This window comes from Phocoena phocoena, chromosome 3 (genome assembly GCF_963924675.1).
Source record: "Phocoena phocoena chromosome 3, mPhoPho1.1, whole genome shotgun sequence".
Classification (NCBI taxonomy): Eukaryota; Metazoa; Chordata; class Mammalia; order Artiodactyla; family Phocoenidae; genus Phocoena; species Phocoena phocoena.
Genome location: NC_089221.1, coordinates 957,577 through 979,925, shown reverse-complemented (window position 1 = coordinate 979,925; position 22,349 = coordinate 957,577). Strand labels below are relative to the sequence as shown.

At 59.3% G+C, this 22,349-nt stretch overlaps 1 protein-coding gene across 1 annotated transcript in view; it reads left to right on the top strand.

Moving 5' to 3' along the window:
• Positions 1-6,273: 6,273 nt before the first annotated feature.
• SLC6A3 (solute carrier family 6 member 3) overlaps positions 6,274-22,349 on the top strand; it is a 33,737-nt gene continuing 17,661 nt past the window's right edge. The window contains exons 1-5 of the mRNA XM_065873463.1: positions 6,274-6,593; positions 7,919-8,050; positions 13,584-13,809; positions 18,057-18,195; positions 20,828-20,962. Coding sequence (XP_065729535.1) covers positions 6,308-6,593; positions 7,919-8,050; positions 13,584-13,809; positions 18,057-18,195; positions 20,828-20,962 — 918 coding nt within the window. The 5' untranslated portion in view covers positions 6,274-6,307. The remainder of the gene's footprint in view (positions 6,594-7,918; positions 8,051-13,583; positions 13,810-18,056; positions 18,196-20,827; positions 20,963-22,349) is intronic.

Here is a 22,349-nt window from a genome sequence, read left to right as displayed (position 1 = left end):
TGAGCGCAGGAGGCCGCTGAGCACAGAGCCCGGCGCTGCCCTGAGGGTCACTGCCGGAAGCGATCATTATCTCGGTCCCTTTCGCACCGTGTGAGGGTGGTCAGCAAGCAGAGGGGAGAACGGAGGCTGGGCCACCTCACGAACGTCGTGTGACCTGTGAACTTGGGGTGAGGCCTTGTCCGGCTGCCTGGAGCCCTGGCACCCTGGTCTGGTGTCGATGCCCGCAGCAGCGTAGGGTCAGAAAGGGCGAGGGAGCTGTAGCAGAGGTGCTCCCGTGGGCTCCGAGCCCAGCGCCCAGTGAGGGTCCAAGCACCACGGTTCTGCTTGGCCCCTTACGTCTAAAGCAAAGCCAGAGGGAACGAGGCCTGAACTGAGCCCCAAGTGCCCTGCCAGTGCCCTGAGCAGGGCATCCTCTCTCACCCTCTGTTGGCACCGCCCCCGAGAGTCCCTTCTTCCCTGGAAGCAGCAGGACGCCTGAAGCCAGCTCTCCTGCACCGCACTCCTCCCCCTCCAAGACTTTGCACGTCCAGGTTAAACTAGCCTGAGCCGCTGGGACCACGTGTCGGGAGGCTCTGACACGTTCTAAGCTGCTCCCCTCGAGAACGGCCCTGTTAAGGTTCTTCTTTGTTGTGGGTTGAACTGTGCCCCCAGATTCAGATGTTGAAATTCTAAGCCCCAGGACCCCAGAATGTGGCCTTAATTGGAGCTGAGGTCTTTGCGGAGGTAATCAAGCTGAAATGGAGCGTTAGGTCCGGCCCCGATCCAACACGACACAGACACACACACAGACACACACACGCACGACACAGACACACACACACGCACACACACACGCACACGACACAGACACACACACGCACACACGCACACACACACAGAGAACACCACGTGAGCATGAAGGTGGAGATGGGGCAATGCTTCTACAAGCCAACGACGCCAAGGATGCCAGCAAACCCCCAGAAGCTGGAGGGGGGCCTAGAACAGACTCCCCCTCAGTCCTCGAAAGGAGGCAGCCCTGCCAACGCCTTGATCTCAGACTTCTGGCTCCAGAACAGACAGAGGGTGCTATTCTGTCGTTTAAGCCACCCCATCAGTTATGGCAATCACTCTTGAAACCTAGCTGGGGACCGACCCCATCACCAGTGTGGTGACACCTGAGCTCTCCAGCTCTTCCTAACAGAGCTTCGGGGTGGCGGCCCTCCAGCCAGACGTGCATCTGGGGATGAAGCAGCACCTCCCCTCTGCTGTTGGACTGCTGTGCTCACTGGGCACCGCTACCCCGGCCTCACCTGCAGGTGGCTTTCTGAAGCGTGGGTAGAATTCTGCGTTTATCCACCATGGCTGCAGCCTCTCGGGAACCTCGAAGGCCTTGACATCAGCACGTGGCCTTTGTCATCCCGTGGATGGGCCACCTGTCAGGGGAGCACCCACGCTGCCTTCCAAGTCAGGGTGAAGCGGGCTGCTCGAGACAGGACACAGGGCAACGTCCAGCAGCGACCTCCTCAGTTGGCGGCACCCAGATGGGTGTCCCCAGTGGGGCAGAGCCGCTCTGGGGTCAGCAGCGGGCAGCCAGAGCCCCGGGTTCTCCCCTGGGCCCCCCCACGGGCTCTGCGGCTGCAATGGGTCCACAGCAGACAGCGAACGACTGCCCTGAGGGTCGGCAGGACGATACTCTGAGATACTTCGTCCATCCAGGGCTCTGAGCCAACAGCAGCCACGCCAATAATAAACCTTGGGCAAAGTTCCAAGCATGCGAAGGCCAGGCGTTTAATCAGCTCTAACCCCACAGGTTCCACCCGCACAGGAGCCGACAGGGAGGACCCTGCCGGGGACGATGGAGGTGCCGACAGGGAGGGCCCTGCCGGGGACGATGGAGGAGCACAGGAGCCGGGCAGCTGCCTGCTCTGTCTTCTGCGGCCAGGCTGCAGGCCCAGCTCCCACGTCATTCTGCTCCAGAGCACCCGGGCTCTTCATCCTGAGTCATCGTTAGAAGAGAGGGTTGGGTGGGGAGGGGGGGGTGCTCCTGGACGCAGGCAGGACTCTTCTCCTCGGTGCAGGTTCTCTGTTGGGCTTGAGCCACAGCTGCTCCCACCTCCCCGGCCCCGGCAGGGTTTGCTCTGCTTCCCAGGTGTGTCCATCTAGTATGTGTGCTTTTCTTTTTTTTTGTGGTACGCGGGCCTCTCACTGTTGTGGCCTCTCCCGTTGCGAGCACAGGCTCCGGACGCGCAGGCTCAGCGGCCATGGCTCACGGGCCCAGCCGCTCTGCGGCATGTGGGATCTTCCCGGATTGGGACACGAACCCACGTCCCCTGCATCGGCAGGCAGACCCTCAACCACTGCGCCACCAGGGAAGCCCTAGTATGTGTGCTTTTAACATACACATCTGAGCTCACTGGCTCTGCTCTGTGTTCCTGTGACCCTGTCCATTAGGCCCAAACCTAGGACCACTCCTCTTGCTTGAAACACATTGTGGAGCATCTGTGGGGAGAGCCCGCCTGCTGTGATGGCCACTGGTCACAGATTCAAGGTGGCACATCACCATCTTCTGAAATCCCTGCCCCCTCCCCGGGTGTACGGAATGAATTGCGTCCCCAGAATTCATGTTGAAACCCTAACCCCCGTGCGATGGTCCTAGGAGTCGGGCCTCTGGGAGGTGGTCAGGTCACAGGGGCTGAGCCCCCATGGGTGGCACCAGTGCTCTTATAAAGGTGGTTCCAGAGCACTTCTGCCGTGTGAGGACTTGATTTCCAGCCAATACTTCCATGTTCGCAAGCTGCCCCGCCTGTGGCGTTTTTGTTAGCATGGCCAGCGGAAGCCGGGACCCTGAGTCGTGGGTTCTTCCATGGATCCCAGTCCTGCCTGGAAGAGCAGCCCCTGCCGGTGCTTCCCCGGTACCAGGTACCAGCCCTGTCCTGGGCACCAGCCCCTGGTGGGGAGGCTGCCGGAGGGGCAGTGAGATGAGCCAGGGTGCTCTGCGGGCCCCTGGCACAGGGACACTGCTTCTGTGGCACCGCCCGGGAGGGACATACGGCCCAGACAGAGTGGAGAGCAGCTGGCGTGGACGCCCCTCTGCAGCCAGCGCAGGGCAGGAAAATCAAAGCTTACACGGAGTGGGGAGGGGTAGGTTACGGCCCGGGCTTGCGTCACCAGGGCCTCCACCATGTGCACAGCCAGGGTGCCACCTACCTCGCTGCTGTCCTGCACCTGTGGGTCCTGGGCCTGCTTGGTGGTCTGGGGACTCCATTCCTCCGCATCATGAATGTGCAGTCTTGCTGGGGGTCATCTCAGCAATGATTCCGAGTCAGTCCGTCCTGAGCCAGAATCGACAGCTGTGGCTTTCCGGGCTGTCCCTGGAAATCGTGTTCCGATGCGAGTGTGATTCGCGCCCCTTGGTTCCAGTCGATTCGCGCTCCATGTGGGCAAAGCGCGACGACGCTTCGCTCCTTGCTTGACGCGCGCGGACACTGGGTCCTGCGAGGTGTCGGCTCTCGGGCCACAGAAGGACCCGCGTCCCCGCAGCCCGGATCCGGGCGAGGTACCTCGCGGCTGGGGCGCAAGACCGGAGGAGAGAAGGCAGAGACCCGGGCGGGGTCTCCGCGGCCCGCCTAGGGACGCCCACAGGACCCCAAACGCCAGACGCAGGATCCCTGCCCCCAGGCCGGCCCAACTCGAGTGGGGCCGGCTGGTGGAGGAGATGCCCCCAGGGCGCCAGACCTCGGGATGGGCGGCCGCGGCGGGAGGAACGGACGGAACCGACGTCTGGGGAGAGGGGTCGGTGCAGCATCGGGAAGGCGGCCCCTGCGGCAGCGGCGGGAAGAGGGAGAGTGGGCAGGAGAGGGGGAGGGAGGCAAGACCCGGCTCGGCCCCGCGGGATCCCGCGCTGTGCCCCGCGCGCCCGCCGCCCAGCTTCCTCCCCGGGCGGAGCGGCGGGTGGGCCAGGGGAGCCCCCGCCCCAGGCAGATGCGCGGGGCAGCCCCGGGGGGCGCAAGCTCGAGTGGGAAGGAGACGGAAAACCGCCCGTCTCGGTCCTGCGAGGCCTGGGACCCAGAGGGGACCCTGCTGCCACTCGCCCCAGGTTCCGGGACGCGCGAGGCCTCGGGCAGAGCGCGCTGCCGGCCGCTGACTGGCGCCGGCGGTCGGGTCTCGGGGGGCGGGGCTCGGGGGCGCGTCCGGGCTCGTCCTCCGCCCACCCGGGGCGGCACGGAGGCGGAGCCAGAGCGGGTGAGCGCCCCCGGTGGCCGGCGGGGCGGGTCCCGGCGACAAGATAAGAGCCCGGAGCGCAGCGGAACCCGAGCTGGAGCTTCCGTGGACGCTCGGTGTCAGGACCCCAGCAGAGCCGAGGCTGGGGCGCACAGGTGAGGCCGGGCCGCCCTGTGGCCCGCTCCCCGCGCAGGTGCCCCTGCGCATCCTCCGGGCGCTCCGCTCCCGCCTCTGAACCCGAAAGCTGCGGCCGGGGGGCGCCGGGCCGGGGCGAGCACCGTCGGGGAGCGCCGTGTCCCGCAGGCTGCGGCGTCTCCAAAAGTCGCCAACAGTTGGGGTGCACAGCGCCGCGACAGTGCCGTTGGCGATCTGAAGGTGAGGTGGCCGAGAGGTGCGAGCCCCGGAGCGGGCACGGGGCTGATGTGCGCCCCCGTGGCCCCTGGCCCCATCCCGCCCCAGGCTCGGAGAGACGGGGCAGGGGCCGGCTGTCCCCGCCTTCCCTGAGGCGCTGACCCCTCCCTGCTGAACCAGACCTGCCCAGGGTTGGGGGCACCTGGGCAAGCGGCCTCCAGAGCCAATAGGGGTGATTTTCTCAGCCATCGCTTCTTCTCACAGGGCTTAGTCTTTGACTTTTAAGGTGGGGCAGGGGTGCAGGGTTGTGGGGTGCTGAGCGTCCCGGCTGTAGGGTCGGACTGCAGCTCTGTTTCTGTTCTCGGTGCAGAATCACACTTTCTAAGCACCACATTCGCTTTCTGTACCCAAACCTGGCCTCTGAGGCCGGGGCTTTCAGGCGTGGGGTGAGCTCCCCCCAAATGCAGAGCCGGGGTCTCCCTGGCAGGTGGTCCCCGATGCGCCTGCGAGAGCCGCTGTCAGAGCAAACCGGCCGGGATCTGGAGCCTGCGCAAGCCCAGCCCTCTCCGCTGGACCCCACTGCAGGCCCGTCCCTCCCGCTTCTCCCCACCCCCAAGTCCCTTCTGTCCCTTTTCATTCATCTCAGGAATGCGCTGTTGTGTTTGTCACAGAGACGTGGTGCATACAATGACGTGTTGTGGGTTTCTGTTCAAACTGGGATGCAGAGGAAAATAACCCCTTTACCGCTACCATCCTGCTACCTGCTGCTTCAGAGTGAGTGTGTGTGTGTGTGTGTGTGTGTGTGTGTGTGTGTGTACACGTGCAAGCGTCTGCAGCTGAAACATCCAAATGCCAGAAGGAGTCATAGCTGAAGCTGTCCTGGGCCTCGAGGGCCCACCTTGCTCTCGGCCACGTAATTTCTGTGTTACACGCTATGTGTGATTCCTTCCGTTCTCCTTGATTATATTACCCAGAGTTTCAAGAAGGTAACCTGGAGATGATTTCCCTGGTAAAGCTACTACGTGCAGGAGCTAGTCCTGTAAACCCCCAGGAAAATCCTGACTGGAAGGATTTACCTGACCGGAAGCTCTTGTCCCTGCCCGGCCCTTCCAGGTGTGGCCACAGGTGGACGTGGAATGTGCGGCCATTCCTTGACGGAAACTCTTGTGATCGTTCCTTTGAAACTTTGAATTCCTGTGGCTGACTCTGGTTTTAGAATTTCGCTTTTGACTTTGGTCTCTGAGTATAAAGAATGTATGTACACTGTTGTGAAGACTTACTATTGAAAACTATTTGAAGATTGTCAAGGTGGGGTGGGGGTACAGGGTTGCGGGGTGCTGAGCGTCCAGGCTGTAGGGATGCTGCCAATTACTCCCCGGCCGTGTGGGGAGTGCGGAGGTAGCATCTTGCATTATTACTAAATTAGAGAGGACGCAGCCTTGCACTTTGATGGGAATGGAGAGGGGTGCGTGGGAAGGGGGGAGTGGAGCAGAGTCTGTCCTGAGGTCTCCACGGCCTGTCTCCCAGCCCCACGAGGAGGGTAGCTCATCTCCTACTGTCCTCAACCCTGGCTGTGTCCTCTTGGGCGCTTGGAGTGCGTTTGTTCTGCCCCCCAAAAATGGCTGGAAATGCCTCAGATCTGTGCTCAGGCCACCGGGTGCATCGTGATCCGGCTACTAAATCAGTGTATCCCTGTGTGTTTCTCTTTCATGCTGGCTGTAGACCAAGAGGGAGGAAGCTCTGAGTCCAGGAGGCCATGAGTAACAGCAGGTGCTCTGTGGCACTGATGTCTTCCGTGGTGGCCGCAGCTAAGGAGGCCAATGCCACCGGCCCGAAGGCGGTGGAACTCGTCCTGGTCAAGGAACAAAATGGGGTACAGCTCACGAACTCCACCCTCCTCAACCCCCCGCAGAGCCCCGCGCAGGCCCAGGATCGGGAGACCTGGAGTAAGAAGGCCGACTTCCTCCTCTCGGTGATTGGCTTCGCTGTGGACCTGGCCAACGTCTGGCGGTTCCCTTACCTGTGCTACAAAAATGGCGGGGGTGAGTGCGTCCCCCCTTCCCTGCGCCCTCCTGCCAGCCAGGGCCACACGGCTGGCATCTGGAGGAATGCGGCATAGGTGGGGCACAGTTTCCCCAGATGAATGTCCTGGAGCCGATGCTGAGGCCGGGAAAGCAGGGTCCCCGAGCGAGTGGTCAGAGGCACCATGGCTCTGCTTTCTGTTTCCAAAGGTGACTTTCACTTTGGAAAAGAAGATTCTGCAAGGCCCAGAGAATGGTATCTTTGGCTGATTTAACCCGTGTTTACGAAGCATGCAGAGGCCCTTGGCAGTTGACAGCACCAAAGATGCCCCGGGAGTGTGCCCGTCCCCTTGGCGGTTGACAGCACCAAAGATGCCCCGGGAGTGTGCCCGTCCCCTTGGCGGTTGACAGCACCAAAGATGCCCCGGGAGTGTGCCCGTCCCCTTGGCGGTTGACAGCACCAAAGATGCCCTGGGAGTGTGCCCGTCCCCTTGGCGGTTGACAGCACCAAAGATGCCCCGGGAGTGTGCCCGTCCCCCTCCCCCTGCACAGCCGGTCCCAGAACTCCCGTGTGTGGGCTTGAGGCAGAAAACTAAGACATGGGCCAGGGTCACCACAAAAATTCGAGCTGAGAAGCAGTTGGGTTGGTGCCTGTTTCCCGTGAGTCCCCCGACTCTGCCAGCCCCTGTCGGGGGTCACTCCATGCCACACACGTGGGGCTTCGGGAGGGCCTTCCAGGGTGCCTGGGAGTGGGTCAGCGTTTTGGCACCCCACTGGAGACCTAAGCAGGTACAGAAGTTGCCCCAAGACAGGCATCACTCTGGGGTCTCCCTGTCTCCCCCGCCCCTCCCTGGAAGAGAGCCGAGACAAAGCCCCCTTATCTGAGGTGGAGCCAGAGGGCTTAAGGAGGCTGAGCCTGCGGGGCCTGAGCTTTGTGCCCCGAGCGAGGCTGCAGCCCCGATGGAGGCAGGTTCCACATGCCAGGGGCCAGGCAGGGTCACATCCCGAGGATTCACGGCTCAAGAAGGGGGGAGGGGGACACAGGGCAGGCCCTGCCGCGCAGGTGGGGAAGGGACGGCACCCAGGAGCAAAGCCACAACGTGGGCTGACCCGTGACTTGGGGAGGGAGCTGACCGGAGTCTTGGACAGCGGGGGCCAGGCATGGAGGCAGGAAGCTCACCGCCCCTGCCTGCAGGGAGCTTCAGGGAGAAACAGGGACAGGAGACGGATGACAAGGGTCGTGCCCAGGACACACGTGGTCGGCTGGGACGTCCGAGCCCTCGCCCCAATGACAACAGGCCAGCCCGTCCTCGGCCGCAGGCTGAACACGCTGTCGTGTCCCCCAGGTGCCTTCCTGGTCCCCTACCTGCTCTTCATGGTCATTGCCGGTATGCCGCTTTTCTACATGGAGCTGGCCCTCGGGCAGTTCAACAGGGAGGGGGCTGCCGGCGTCTGGAAGATCTGCCCTATCCTGAAAGGTAACGGCGGGGACGCCCCCTTGCACCCGGCGCGGTGTGGACCAGGGCAAGCCTGGAGCAATTCTGAAGCAAGTCAACCCCAGCTGTGTGCGTTCAGTCCTGCTTTGCTGGGTGTCTAGGCACGTGGACACATCCTTTTAATTTTGGTCCTACTTTAAAGCTCCATAATGACTAAGGACTTGAGTGTGTCTCCTTGTTCCCAGGTGAGGCCAGCCTGCAATGGATGAGCAGTGTTTTGTCAAAGTGCTAAAATAGTAGAAAAGATAAAAAATACTCCTAGCTCTAGATCTCTCATCTATAATCTGTCATTCATCTGTCTATCCATCTGTATTAGTTTGCTAGGGCTGCCTTACAAAGTACCACAAACTGAGTGGCTTAAATAATAGATGTTTGTTGTCTCAAAGTTCTGAAGTCCAAACTCAAGGCGCTGGTGAGGTTGATTCCTTCTGAGGGATGGAAGGGGGGACGTTGCTCCAGGCCTCACTCCTTGGGTTGTGGGCGGCTGTCTTCTCCCTGGGTCTTCACATCCTCCCTGCATGTGTGTCTCTCCATCCAAACTTCCCTTTTTACGGAGACATCAGTCACACTGAACTAGGGCCCACCTCTGTAAAGACCCTGCCTCCAAATAAGGTCACATTCTGAAATACTGGGGGAAAACTTCAACAAATGAATTTTGGAGGCCACGATCCAACCCATAGCATGATCTATCTACCATCTGTGGGGGAGTTCTTCCTTTTTGATGGCCTGCCGGGTGAACCCTCAGGCGTGAGCCCCTTTCTCCTAGGCTAGATGATGCACAGCTCACCCAGCAAAGGAGCTGCAGGGAACCCCTGGCCCAGCTCACCCCACACGCCTCTGCAGGGCGGGGCAGCAGCTCTGGGTTCAGGTGCCAGTGCCGGGCGTCCCCTTAGCAGGATTTGCTCACAGCAGTCAAAGCTTAAGTAAGTCACTGGAACGGCCTCTGGTGCGCTTAGGGGTTCCCGAGGGCGGAAGCGCAGGAAGCTGAGACTGCGGGCGCCTCTTCAGAGCCGGGCAGATCGAGGGCACGGCCGGTGTCTGCGGGCAGGGCCGATACCGTCTGGGGCGGCGAGTCCACCCTGACACTTCAGGACGCGTGAGTTCATCCTGTTCTCCGGGCCTGCCGGGCGGCCAGCACCTCCCGCGATGGGCTGCGCCGCTGTCGGTAGTTACACAGCACGAAGGTGCCGGGTCGGACGTGAGGCGGGTCCGCCGTCAAGTGACCGTCCTGGGGACGCCAGGGAAGGACGCCGGCTGTGCGACCCGTTTACTTCGGCCTCTTTCCGGAGAAAAAGGACGCTGACCCCAGGGCTGCAGGCCCGCAGACAGAAGCACATTTCCAGCTGTGTGTCCTACCAGAAGAAGAATTTTCTCCAACAAAACTGCCAAAGTGAATCTCTACGCTGCAGTTTGTAGAACGTCAATAAGCGGTCTCCAGGGGTCGCGAAGGACTAGTTAAGCCTGAAGAATTTGGTTACTGCAGAACATCCGACTGGAACAGTGAGAGTGTCAGCCCCTCCACGGGGAAGTTACGCGTGCAGCTGCGGGGCAGTCAGCACGGCCTGGCCTCGGAGCCTGGAGACCCGGGCAGACGCCAGCTGGCTCCGAGCTCTACTCCACGTCACGGCCCATCCACGCTCCTGCCTCCCAGGTCTGGAAGCTCATCCTCCTGGAGGGCTGTGCGGGGCCGGTGAGGCCACACGGAGAAGCACCCGACAGCGCCCGCGGGCGGGAGCTCAGCCGGAGCCTGTAACTGGAGATTTGGGGAAATCGCACATCACAGAAAGTCAGCCGTCGAGCCTTGGAATCTTTGTGTCATCAGCACAGGGCTGTTTGTTGCCGATCAGAGAATCAACGCAAGAAATTCTGTGTGTGGAGAGGAGGCACCTCGGATGGCTTGATACTAACGAAGCTACGGTCCCTAGCAGGTGATCACCTGCTCATTCAGGCTAAGTTTCTCCACAGGATGCCCATTGGACGGGAGGTCGGCATCGCTCCTTGAGTGAGGTGAGGCAAACCTTGCTGTCCGGGATACCCTGATACACATGTCTTCCTTTCCTTCCTTGTCTTAAAAAAAAGTTTAACTAATAAAATTGCACATACTTTCATGTGTCATTAAATAGGGGGAACACACGATAAATGAAGACATCAGTTAAAATGCTCCAAACGGCCATCACGGGGCTGCAGGTCCTCCAATGGGCGATTGGTGCATCCGGGCCCTGCAGAAGGGAACCCAGCTCTCCGGGGAGCCCTCTTCCCCCTCTTTCCCTTCCCTGGACCCCGGGAGCCTTTCCACGGGCCTGACAGCACTGAGATCAACCCGAGAAGGCCAGGCAGTGACGCCCACGGTCAGGGCGAGGGCCCTCAGAGGGCCGTGCCGTGTCCTTGGTCCCCGGCACTGTCCCTCCAGAGGCTGTCGGTGATGCCGAGGGCAGCCAGTGTGACCACGGGGCCTGGGAGGGGGTCTCTCCAAGCTCTCCCTCCCTCCCTCCCTCTCCTTCCTCTGTCTCTGTCTCCCCTCTCCCTCTCCCTCTCCCTCTCATTCCCTCCCTGCCCCTCCCCTCCCCCTGCCCCCCCTCTCTCACAGACACACACACACACACACACACACACACACACACACACGTACGTGCGCATACATATGCACACACACACACCGAGTAGATACGAAAGGCACTCAGACCCACAGCGGAGGAATTCTCTCCTGTTTCCTTCAAAGACCTGCCAGTGAGTCTTGCGAGGAATGGGAGGCTGCTCCATCAGGGCGTGTCCTCCAGCTGGGGTCCTGGAATTACTATTTGTCCCCGACACCCTCTTCCTGCTGAAGCCAGCTCCGGGGAATGCTCTGGAGTGACCTGGCTTTAGTGGTGGAGAAGGGGGCTGTTGTCCCTCTTGAGACCCAAGGATGCTCCGTTTCAGGTTGTCTGGTTAATTGCCTAAGATCACCCCCCACTGTGTGTACGGCATGGAAAACACCTGTTTTAGCGACTATAAAATAATTTATTATACTTTGTGGTCAGTAATATTTTAGTGTGGTTTACCAAACTCTTCCTCTTTCTAAAAAGGAATTTTAAGTGGCTTAAAAGAAAACAAAATGCGTGCAGAGTTAATATTAAAAATACTGAACAAACTGAGATTTAAGAAAATTGACCTTAAAAGCTGTGATTGAAACTCACACACGGTCTTGAGCCTCCAGGACAAAAGAGGAACACATCAAGTTTTCATTCATATTTTCACTGGGAGTATTAGAGGGGACCGAGCCTGCCACCTCCTTGGGAGGGACGTTTCCCGTGGTGTAGAATGATAGAAGAAACGTAGCAGGTGGAGCTCGATTTAGCGTATATGACGACGTATGAACACTGATCATTCACAGAACGAGAGCGTTCTCAGAGCAACAGGGCAGTGGATGTCGTGTGGCTGGGTCTTAAGTGACAGAAAGGAAGAACTTGAAGGGAGGGCCGGTGAGGGGCTGCCCTTGGGCGGCCCAGGGCCAGGGCTTCCTGGGGCTCTGTGGTCCTGGAGGACAGAACTCAGAGGGACCGAAAGAATGGCTGGCGCTCACAGCCACATTCCCAGGAAATCGTTCCTTCACGCAGGCCTTTGGGGCAGCTGGACGGCAGCGCCCTTGGATGGGGGACCCTCCGGGGCTGGTGTGCTGCGGCCGATGGGGCAAAGCCCACGTGCCCTGGGAGCCACGTCAGCCCGGGGCACCCTTGTCCCCCTGCTGTGACAGCGAGAAACCCGGCCTGCCCAGCGGAGGCTATCCACGCGGCGGTGGGTCCTGAAGGACCAGAAGCGGAGGCAGCTCTCTCGCTGGCCCCGGATTGGGTCTGCTTTAGCGTTTGATCAGAGGCTCCGTTGAGTTCCCCAGACTTCAAGTGGAGGATTCGGTGTGCAGCGTTGCCACCTTCCAAAGACTTCCGGGCAGGCGCCCACAGCCAGCTCACCACCACGGCACACCTTCCGTGACGCACCAGAAGCAGCGTGGCTTCCCGCCGACGCGCCTGCCGGGGCGAGTTCACGGGGAGCCAGCCTCCCCTCAGGGGCTCAGGGAGCAGAAGTGCAGTGAAGAGTTCTTTCACGTTGATGAGTCCACGTTGGAGAAGGCCTTCCGAAGGAACGGTTTGGGTTTTGTCATCACTGCTCCTGAGCGCGTTTTCCAAGAGGGACCACGTACCAGGGACTGTTCGCTTTTAAATAAATCACTCCTGATACTGAGTGACTTATAAGTAAATACACGTAAGTAAATGGTAGTCCCTCTCTTTTTGCTTTCAGAAGAGGAAAGAGAATTTTAATGAAGTGTCCTGAGCAGGAAAATAGCTTCTCCTAAGGGCTAGACCCATAAAAAACAAAGCCAAGCCACTCCCTGAAGACGTCAGCTTGAAGGCAAGCTCCTCCCTGGACACAGGCAGGCAAGACGGGGCACGGCGCCCCCCAGGTTCTAAGACAGTGAAGTTATAGTCACAGCCCAAACTAGTCCTAGCAACAAAGCCGGGAAAGAATGCTGAAACAAGAGAACCCTGCATGGAGCCTGTTACCGTCGACTGCAGTGACGGGACCCGACGGTGCTTGTCCAACACCGAATAGGGAAGAGGTCTCACTGCCAGACCATCCGTCCGCCACAGCCAGGATGTCGCGTCTCCAAAGACTGCCCACCACTCTGTTCTGCTCCAGAAGCCAGGAGCCCCTCAGGGACTGTCAACAAATTCCAGGGCTTGTGATCCTGGAAAGGGACTCTGACACGCCCTGGGGGCCCCGGCGTGGTCATAGGTGACCCTTGGAGACCCTGGATGGTCATGCATGGTCCTGGGTGATGTTGGGTAGACCCAGCTGACTCTGTTTGCCCTGAGTGGCCTAGAGGGGTGTGGTTAGCTATGGGTGGCCATGAATGGCCCTGGACAGCTCTAGATAGCCCAGGTAGGCATGGATTGTCTTGGAGGCCCTGGGTGGTCCTGGATGAGCCTGGTTGGCTGTGGAAGAGCGTGAAAGACCCTAGTTATCCCTTAGTGACTATTGGTGGCCCTGCATGGCTCTGGGAGGCACTGGGCATCCCTGGGTGACCCTGGATGGCCTTCATGGCCCTATTGGCATGGGTGGCCCTGGATGGCCTTAGGTGACCCTGAGCGGCCCTGGATAACCCTGGGTTGATGCCCTGGGTGACCCAGAGTGGCCCTAGATGACCTTAAGTGAGCCTGGATGACCCAGCCTGGCTGTGAGTGATGGTGGACAGCCACGGATGGCCCTTAGTTACCCCGTATGTCTGCGGGTGACCTGGCTGTACCAGGGCGTCCCTGGATAGCCCTGCATGTCTGGGTAGACGTCAAGGACCACGGATGGTTTTGGAAGTGGGCAGCCCCTTCTCTGACCACGACGCGAAGTCTGGGACCCACCCTTTCCCTCGTCTTCTGGTGTGTCTAAAGGCGCTGCCTGGTTTCAGGACAGCCCAGGTGGAGCTGCGACCCGCGAGGGGAGGGGCAAGGGTGAGCTGCTAATGGGGCCATGCTCTCCCCACCAGGCGTGGGCTACACGGTCATCCTCATCTCACTCTACATCGGCTTCTTCTACAACGTCATCATCGCCTGGGCACTGCACTACCTCTTCTCCTCCTTCACCACGGAGCTGCCCTGGACCCACTGCAACCACACCTGGAACAGCCCCCGCTGCTCCGACACCCGCGCCCCCAGCCCCAGCCCTGACCCCAATGACACCTTCAGGACCACCCCTGCCGCCGAGTACTTTGAGTAAGTGGGGGCCTCGGGGTCTGATGACACCCCCGGGGGTGGGGAGGGGGATCCGGGCCAGCCACCCGCCCCTGCTGCCTCCCGAGGATGTGGGGAGGACCCCTCCCTGGCCAGTGCCGCATCCCGTTCCTCTGGGCTCTTGTGGGCTTATTTCTGACCCCACCTCTAGCAGCTCAGCACGGCTCCTGCAGGGAGACCTCGCAGGGAAGGGAAACTGGATGGGCCACCCCACCTGCTCCCTGCGGCCCTTTGGGGTCTGTTGGGGGGGATGGCCTGTGACCCTGCAGATGCCGCAGGGAGGAGGCGTGTGGGGCTGGGCTCCGGGGGCTGCAGCACTGCCTCCAGAGGGGGCCGGGCTCCCCTTTCCCAGTCACCTTCCCCGATCTCCCTCCGCTCATGGCCCGGTCTCCAGCCGGAGGCGGGACCATCAGACAGTTGCCCGAGGTCTTCCCTGAGGGAAGGCACTGTCCCACTCCTGGGGCCTGTGGAGCTGGGTGAGACAGCAGGTATGCAGGAGAGAAACTGAGCCTTCGGGCACTGGGAGAATCTGCGTGTGGGGGTAGGAGTGACACCGCCAGAAGGGCGAGGGATGTTCATGGAACCTGCAGACATTCAGCGTCTGAAGTTGCGTGTTTCAGATACTCAGGGTCTAAGTCCTTTGCCTAGAATCCCCGCCACACGTGGGGAACGTATCTCCAGGACCGGCTGCTTCAGAGTGGCAGCGATGGGCAGGAACCGAGTGAGGCGGGGTTTGGGGGGCCTGAGGGGACCGCCGGAGGGGTGGGGTGCCTTTCTCAGGCATTATAGGAAGAGCACGGTTAGGGTGAGGACGAGGGTTGTGTGTGATGGGACTTGTTTAATTTTTTGGAAGATAGTCTTTTGGGCAGTTTGGGATTAGAGAGTGAAGGAGTCTGAGGAGGGCAGGGAGGGAGGTTCCGCGAAGGGGGGAAGAGAGGGGCCACTGAGAACCTGCCTGCCCGGAGGAGGGAGAGTCCAAAGCTGGGGGGTGAGGGCCTGGGTCTCCAGGAGCTCTCAGGAGGGGGCGAGCGGGTTTCAGAGGACGGGCTGGAGATGAGAGTCCACCTGGGATGGGTCCCATTAGATCTGCCTGAAACACTCCAATGCGGACGTGCCCGTGAGAAATGGAAACCCAGGCCCTGTCACCTGAGTGTGTGGGCAGGACTCAGTGACAAACAAGCAAGAAATGATAGATTCGTCCAAGTAAAGGAGAGCAGAGCATTCATCAAAGCTGCTTGTGCGTTCTTAGGAGCTCGTTGCCAGCCTGTTCATGACTGCATTTCCCAAACCTAAGAGCATCTCACGGACAGGTCAAAGCCCGGGCTGCAAGTACTCTCACCAGTGGCCCAGCTCTCAGGTTTAGTGTGTGATGGGAGACGGGGGACCAGAAAAGAGAGCGGGAGGGGTGGGGACCCCTGCACCAGAAAGCAGAAAGGAGAGACACAGACATGACTGTGGGCGAGCGCCTGGGAGCATCCCACCCATCCCACCACTGACAGACGTGCAGAATCAGCTCTCGCTAGAGTTGGGTTTAAGTTATCATTTCACCAACAAAATGATGGCTAAGTTTTCAAGCTAGTGCGTCTTTTACAATTTTAAGATGGATTTTGGCGCAATTCAGAATGTTTAGAAAGCTTTAAGAGATATCAAGTGTGTCAGGTGAGGCCATTTGGGGACACTTACCTTCTGTTTGGGAGGTGTGGAAAGAGTTGATTTAACTAAATGATTTTTCAGATGAGAAAAATAGAGGGAAAAAACTGGTTAGTCAATGATTTATTATTAAGAATGCTAGAAGGAAACATATGTGATAGGTGAATTTAAAAAAAATTAAAAAACAGAGAGCTCACTAGTGAAGTCTGTTTGGAAATTCCAAGTCTGGAAGAGAAAGATTGAGCTGGAAAGCTGCCTGGACCCTCCACGTAAAGGGCTGTTAGCAGGAGCAGATATCCAACCGTATTTGGAGGGGACCCTGGGACAAAGGCGGGGCCTTTGAAGGTTTACGAGGAAGTCATAGATCATTAACGACACGATGAGCTATTAAACTGAACTGACGACACGCCAGGTGATTTCACTAACGGTGGTGACTGGGTTTCCCTGAGACAGGCCCCACTGACTGTCAGGTCTGCAAGGGTTTTCTGGAATGTAAACCCACTTTATAAAGCGGATCTTTGTGGAAAGCATTACATGTTCTTGAAGGCACATGTAATTAAGGAGTTCACATCCCACCATGAAATTCCAGGATAACTATAATCATTGAAGTAGTAAAGCTGTAAGTGCTACAGAGTGCATGTGGGCTTGGAAACCCCAAAAGATTGGCCCCTGTAACTCCCAACTAGTGTTAAATTTCCCTCAACTCAACTCCATAAACACTTATTAAAACCACCTTCACCTACTTTCTAATATAAATTAGAACGCTAGATATTTAAAGCTACAAACTTGCCTCTAAGAGACTGCTTTAGCTGCCTCCTGCGCGTTTAATACGTTGTGTATTCAAGTATTCCCTGATCTGCCTTGTGATTTCTTCTTTGATTCACGGGAGATTTTTAGAAATTTGTTGTTTGACTTTAAAATATTTGGAGGTTTTCTAGATATATTTCTGTTATTGATTTCTAATTTAATTCAGATTTGGTGAGATAACATCTTTTAAAACCTCATTATTCCTAAATATACTGAGATTTGTCATATTGCCCAATATATGGTTTATCCTGGTGAGTATTCCACGTGCACTTAGAAAGAATGTGTATCCTGCTGCTGTTGGGTAGACATGTTGGCTAGGTCCTGTCAGCTCCTAGTGCTGTTTAAGTTTTCTACATCCTTACTGTTTATTTGTTCTATCAGTTACTGTGAAAGGGGTGTTGAAATCTCAATTATAATTGTGGATTTGCCTATTTCCCGTCACAGTTCTATCAGTTTTTGCTTCATTCATGTATTTTAAAGCTCTGTTCTAAAGTGCACACATGTTTATCAAATCTTTTAATTGAGCCCTTTTCCATTATGAAATGTCCCTCTTGGTGCCGTTCCTCATTCTTTTTTCTTTTTCCTTTTTTTTGGCTACATTGGGTCTTTGTTGCTGCGCGCGGGCTTTCTCTAGTTGCGGTGAGTGGGGGCTACTCTTTGTTGCGACGCGTGGGCTTCTCATTGCGGTGGCTCCTCTTGTTGCGGAGCACAGGCTCTAGGTGCGCGGGCTTCAGTAGTTGTGGCACGCGGGCTCGGTAGTTGTGGCTCGTGGGGTCTAGAGCGCAGGCTCAGCAGTTGTGGAGCACAGGCTTAGTTGCTCCGCGGCATGTGGGATCTTCCCAGAGGAGGGCTCGAACCCGTGTCCCCTGCATTGGCAGGCGGATTCTTAACCACTGTGCCACCAGGGAAGTCCCTATTCCTCATTCTGATGTCAGCTTTATCTGATAATATGATCACTCCAGCTTTCCTATGAATAGTGTTTACATGGGATATCTTCTCCATCCTTATGTTTTAAACCTATATGTATCATATTTGAAGTGGGTCTCATGTAGACAGCACAGAGTTGGTTGTTGCTTTTTTATTTACTATGACAATCTCTGTCCTTTAATTAGAGTGTTTCCAATCAATAATTATCAGTATGGTTAGGGTTTTGTCTTTCATCTTGCTTGTCCCACTGGTTCATTGTTTCTTGTTTCCTCTGTTTATTTCCTTTGGAATTAATTAATTATTTTGGCTTCCACTTTATCTACTCCATTTGCTAATAAGCTCTAGCTCTTCTTTTCTTGTTTTGTCTTGTTTTCTTGGCCACACCACACGGCATGTGGGATCTTAGCTCCCCGACCAGGGATCAAACCCGTGGCTCCTGCATTGGAAGCGTGGAGTCTTAACCACTGGACCACCAGGGAAGTCCGTCTAGCTCTTTGTCTTAGTTTTTAGTGGCTATTACAGGGTTTGCAATCTACGTCTTTAAGTCATCACAGTCTACTTTCTCCTGATAGTGTGGCCCTGGGCCAGGGCTGGGCTTCTGTGGGCTCCCAGCGTGCGGTGGCCCACCTGCTCTCCTCACCTGGAGGGTGGGCCCTGCATCTCCACTAAGGCTGGGGTCCTGGCCTTTCTGGGGTGGGGGGCGAGGGGTGGGGGTCTCCATCAGGCCAGGTCCCTGCTGCCATGCCAAGTGGGGGAGGGCAGGTCTCTTCACAAGTGCAGCCCCCTGTTCCAGTTCAGGGCAGGGAGGCAGCCCTCCCCAGGACCCCCATCTCCTTCCTCTCCAGGCGTGGCGTGCTGCATCTCCACGAGAGCCAGGGCATCGACGACCTGGGCCCTCCCCGGTGGCAGCTCGCATCTTGCCTGGTACTGGTCATTGTCCTGCTCTACTTCAGCCTGTGGAAGGGAGTGAAGACTTCTGGGAAGGTGAGGCAGCAAGGCTCACCAGCTGGGGCGTGGACAGGTGGCCGTGGTGGGTTGGGAGTGGACAGGTGGCCGTGGTGGGTTGGGGAGTGGACAGATGGACCGTGGTGGGTTGGGAGTGGACAGGTGGGCCGTGGTGGGCTTGGGAGTGGACAGGTGGGCCGTGGTGGGCTGGGGAGTGGACAGGTGGCCGTGGTGGGTTGGGGAGTGGACAGATGGACCGTGGTGGGTTGGGAGTGGACAGGTGGCCGTGGTGGGTTGGGACAGGTGGGCTGTGGTGGGTTGGGAATGGACAGGTGGGCCGTGGTGGGTTGGGACAGGTGGGCTGTGGTGGGTTGGGGAGTGGACAGGTGGCCGTGGTGGGTTGGGACAGGTGGGCTGTGGTGGGTTGGGAGTGGACAGGTGGGCCGTGGTGGGTTGGGGAGTGGACAGGTGGGCCGTGGTGGGCTGGGAGTGGACAGGTGGCCGTGGTGAGTTGGGAGTGGACAGGTGGGCCGTGGTGGGTTGGGGAGTGGACAGGTGGGCCGTGGTGGGCTGGGAGTGGACAGGTGGGCCGTGTTGGGCTGGGGAGTGGACAGGTGGGCCGTGGTGGGCTTGGGAGTGGACAGGTGGCCGTGGTGGGTTGGGGAGTGGACAGATGGACCGTGGTGGGCTTGGGAGTGGACAGATGGACCGTGGTGGGTTGGGAGTGGACAGGTGGGCCGTGGTGGGCTTGGGAGTGGACAGGTGGCCGTGGTGGGTTGGGGAGTAGACAGATGGACCGTGGTGGGTTGGGAGTGGACAGATGGACCGTGGTGGGTTGGGAGCGGACAGGTGGGCCGTGGTGGGTTGGGGAGTGGACAGATGGACCGTGGTGGGCTTGGGAGTGGACGGGGGACCGTGGTGGGTTGGGAGTGGACAGGTGGGCCGTGGTGGGCTGGGGAGTGGACAGATGGACTGTGGTGGGTTGGGAGTGGACAGGTGGGCCGTGGTGGGCTGGGGAGTGGACAGGTGGCCATGGTGGGTTGGGGAGTGGACAGATGGACTGTGGTGGGTTGGGAGTGGACAGGTGGGCCGTGGTGGGCTGGGGAGTGGACAGGTGGCCATGGTGGGTTGGGGAGTGGACAGATGGACCGTGGTGGGCTTGGGAGTGGACAGGTGGCTGTGGTGGGTTGGGACAGGTGGGCCGTGGTGGGTTGGGAATGGACAGGTGGGCTGTGGTGGGTTGGGAGTGGACAGGTGGCCGTGGTGGGTTGGGGAGTGGACAGGTGGGCCGTGGTGGGCCAGGGAGTGGACAGGTCGCCGTGTGGGTTGGGGAGTGGACAGGTGGCCGTGGTGGGCTTGGGAGTGGACAGGTGGGCCGTAGTGGGTTGGGAGTGGACAGGTGGCCGTGGTGGGTTGGGGAGTGGACAGATGGACCGTGGTGGGTTGGGAGTGGACAGGTGGCCGTGGTGGGTTGGGGAGTGGACAGATGGACCGTGGTGGGCTTGGGAGTGGACAGGTGGCCATGGTGAGTTGGGAGTGGACAGGTGGGCCGTGGTGGGTTGGGAGTGGACAGGTGAGCTGTGGTGGGTTGGGAGTGGACAGGTGGCCGTGGTGGGCTGGGGAGTGGACAGGTGGCCGTGGTGGGTTGGGGAGTGGACAGATGGACCGTGGTGGGCTGGGGAGTGGACAGATGGACTGTGGTGGGTTGGGAGTGGACAGGTGAGCCGTGGTGGGTTGGGAGTGGACAGGTGGCCGTGGTGGGCTGGGGAGTGGACAGGTGGGCCGTGGTGGGTTGGGAATGGACAGGTGGCCGTGGTGGGCTTGGGAGTGGACAGGTGGCCGTGGTGAGTTGGGAGTGGACAGGTGGGCCGTGGTGGGTTGGGAGTGGACAGGTGGCCGTGGTGGGCTGGGGAGTGGACAGGTGGGCCGTGGTGGGTTGGGAATGGACAGGTGGCCGTGGTGGGCTTGGGAGTGGACAGGTGGCCGTGGTGAGTTGGGAGTGGACAGGTGGGCCGTGGTGGGTTGGGAGTGGACAGGTGGCCGTGGTGGGTTGGGACAGGTGGCCGTGGTGGGTTGGGAGTGGACAGGTGGCCGTGGTTGAAGAATGATGTCAGGAGAGTGCTTTCAGCGTGAAGACAAGCACAACAAAATATTTTTGCTGATGAAAATATTTTGGTCATTATCTGGGCGCTCAAAGCAGCGATGACCAGAATGCCCCTGTCACTCGGGCTAACACTTGCAGTGACTCTCCAGCACCGGAGAGTCTTCCGACGGCCACAGGTGCTCTCTCCACCCCCCGCGGCCCAGAGTCCATCTTTCACAAGTGACCCAGGTGCCCATTTGCACAATCAGTGCAAATCACTCACATCTCCCTCATCAGGAATTCAGCCAATGCTGCCTACTGCCATAGCCCAAGTGCAGAGAAGGAGGGCTCCTTCCTTGCCAAATTGTTTGTCCATTTTAATCCCTGGGAAAGACAACACACAGGATAGAAGGCACTGGACAGTCTCGCTCCAGGAGGCATTTTTTGAGCTGGTGTCCTGTGACTGTTTGGGACGGCGGGCTTCCCAATCTGAGGTCCCCCTCTCTGAGCACAAACCATGAGGGTGACTCTGTGCCCAGCCATGCCAGCCGGTGGCGGTGCGGCCTGGTGACACTGTGCTCTCCCCAGGTCGTGTGGATCACGGCCACCATGCCGTACGTGGTCCTCTTTGCGCTGCTTCTGCGAGGCGTCACCCTCCCCGGGGCCGTGGACGGCATCAGGGCGTACCTGAGCGTGGACTTCCGTCGGCTCTGCGAGGCCTCGGTGAGTGCGCCCTCCGCTCGCGGCCCCAGTCCACGTGGGTCATGGGGCTCTACATCCCAGGCAGGAGACCCCAAAGGCTGCAGCCGGGCAGCAATTCTCACTCCCCCGCTGTGTGCTGGGCCCACCCAGCAGAGTTCCCTGTCCAGGTGACATGGGGCGGTGTGGGCACAGCAAGCAGCTGAATGGACCAGAGGAAGGACATTAGGGGAACAGGCCACCCAGGTTTCTGCAGGGAGAGAGCGGGAGTCGGCTGCCTCTCGACCTCTTCGCTGCGGGCCGTGCTCTCCCTGGAGCAACGCTCCCGGCTCCTGGGATGAGCACCTGTGGGACGGCCCGGTCTGTGCCCGAGGGTGTTGCCGCTCAGCTGGATCGCAGCCGCAAGCTCTGGCCCCGGATGCATCCTCGGAGCTGGGCTGAGGCTGCGTGAACTAGGGTCCCCCTCGGGGAGCCAGACCTTGATGGTCCAGCACCCGGCGCCCCCGGCGTAAAGACGCGAGGTGACCGCGTCGTGGCCAGAACTTACTCCACAGTCAGGCTGCAGGTTTCTTCAGGAAAGGAAGAAGTAATTCTGGGTTGAAATATGAGAAGACAACCTCACGAAGAGAGGAGGCTCTGCCGGGCAACGGCGGGGCGGCGGTGGGTGGCCAGAGAGAGAGGCAGCAGCATCGCAGGGAAACAGGCCCAGAAGCGGGGAGGCTGGGCGGGAGGCGGGGTCACTGGAAAATCAGGTGGACTAGACTGGGGCAGAGGGAGGGGCCCCAGTGGCCACCCAGGGAGGCTGAGCTACCGGGAGCAGCACGAGGGCGAGGGCGGTCTCGGCTGAGGCGTGGGGCCGGGGCCTGACGCTGCCAGGTTGTGAGAGGGTCGGCTGTGGGGCTCATCGGGCCGGAGGAGGCACCCCCTGGGGCAGCAGTGGGCAGGAAGGGCGAGAAGGGGAGGCAGACGTGGCTCCGACCCCAGGAACCCTGGGAATTGGGGGTGCTGACAGGGCGGAGGTCGGGCGCCAAGGGCAGCGAGAGGAAAGCACCACGGTCTCGGCCCCACAAGCACACAGGCGAGGGCAGCCGTGAGCAGGGCACCAGCCGGGCAGCCCACCCGAGGACCGAGGCTGTGAGGGCAGCACACGGGTCTCCACAGACGGCTAAAGGCAGAGTCCGTCCAGCAGCGGGTCCGGGGCCCCACAGCTGCAGAGCCAAGCCCGGGGAGCTGAGAGGTCAGCAGGGCATCCGTCCTCGGGAAAGCCCATGGCAGCTGGGGGGTGCTGGCAGGAGGAGGTGGCCTTGGGCGTCCCAGGCCAGCCGGGCGTGATCTGGAAGTCAAAGAGAAGTGGGGCGTCAGGCAGGAAGGACAGGCGGCATGAGGGTACGCAAAACAGATGCCGGGGTGC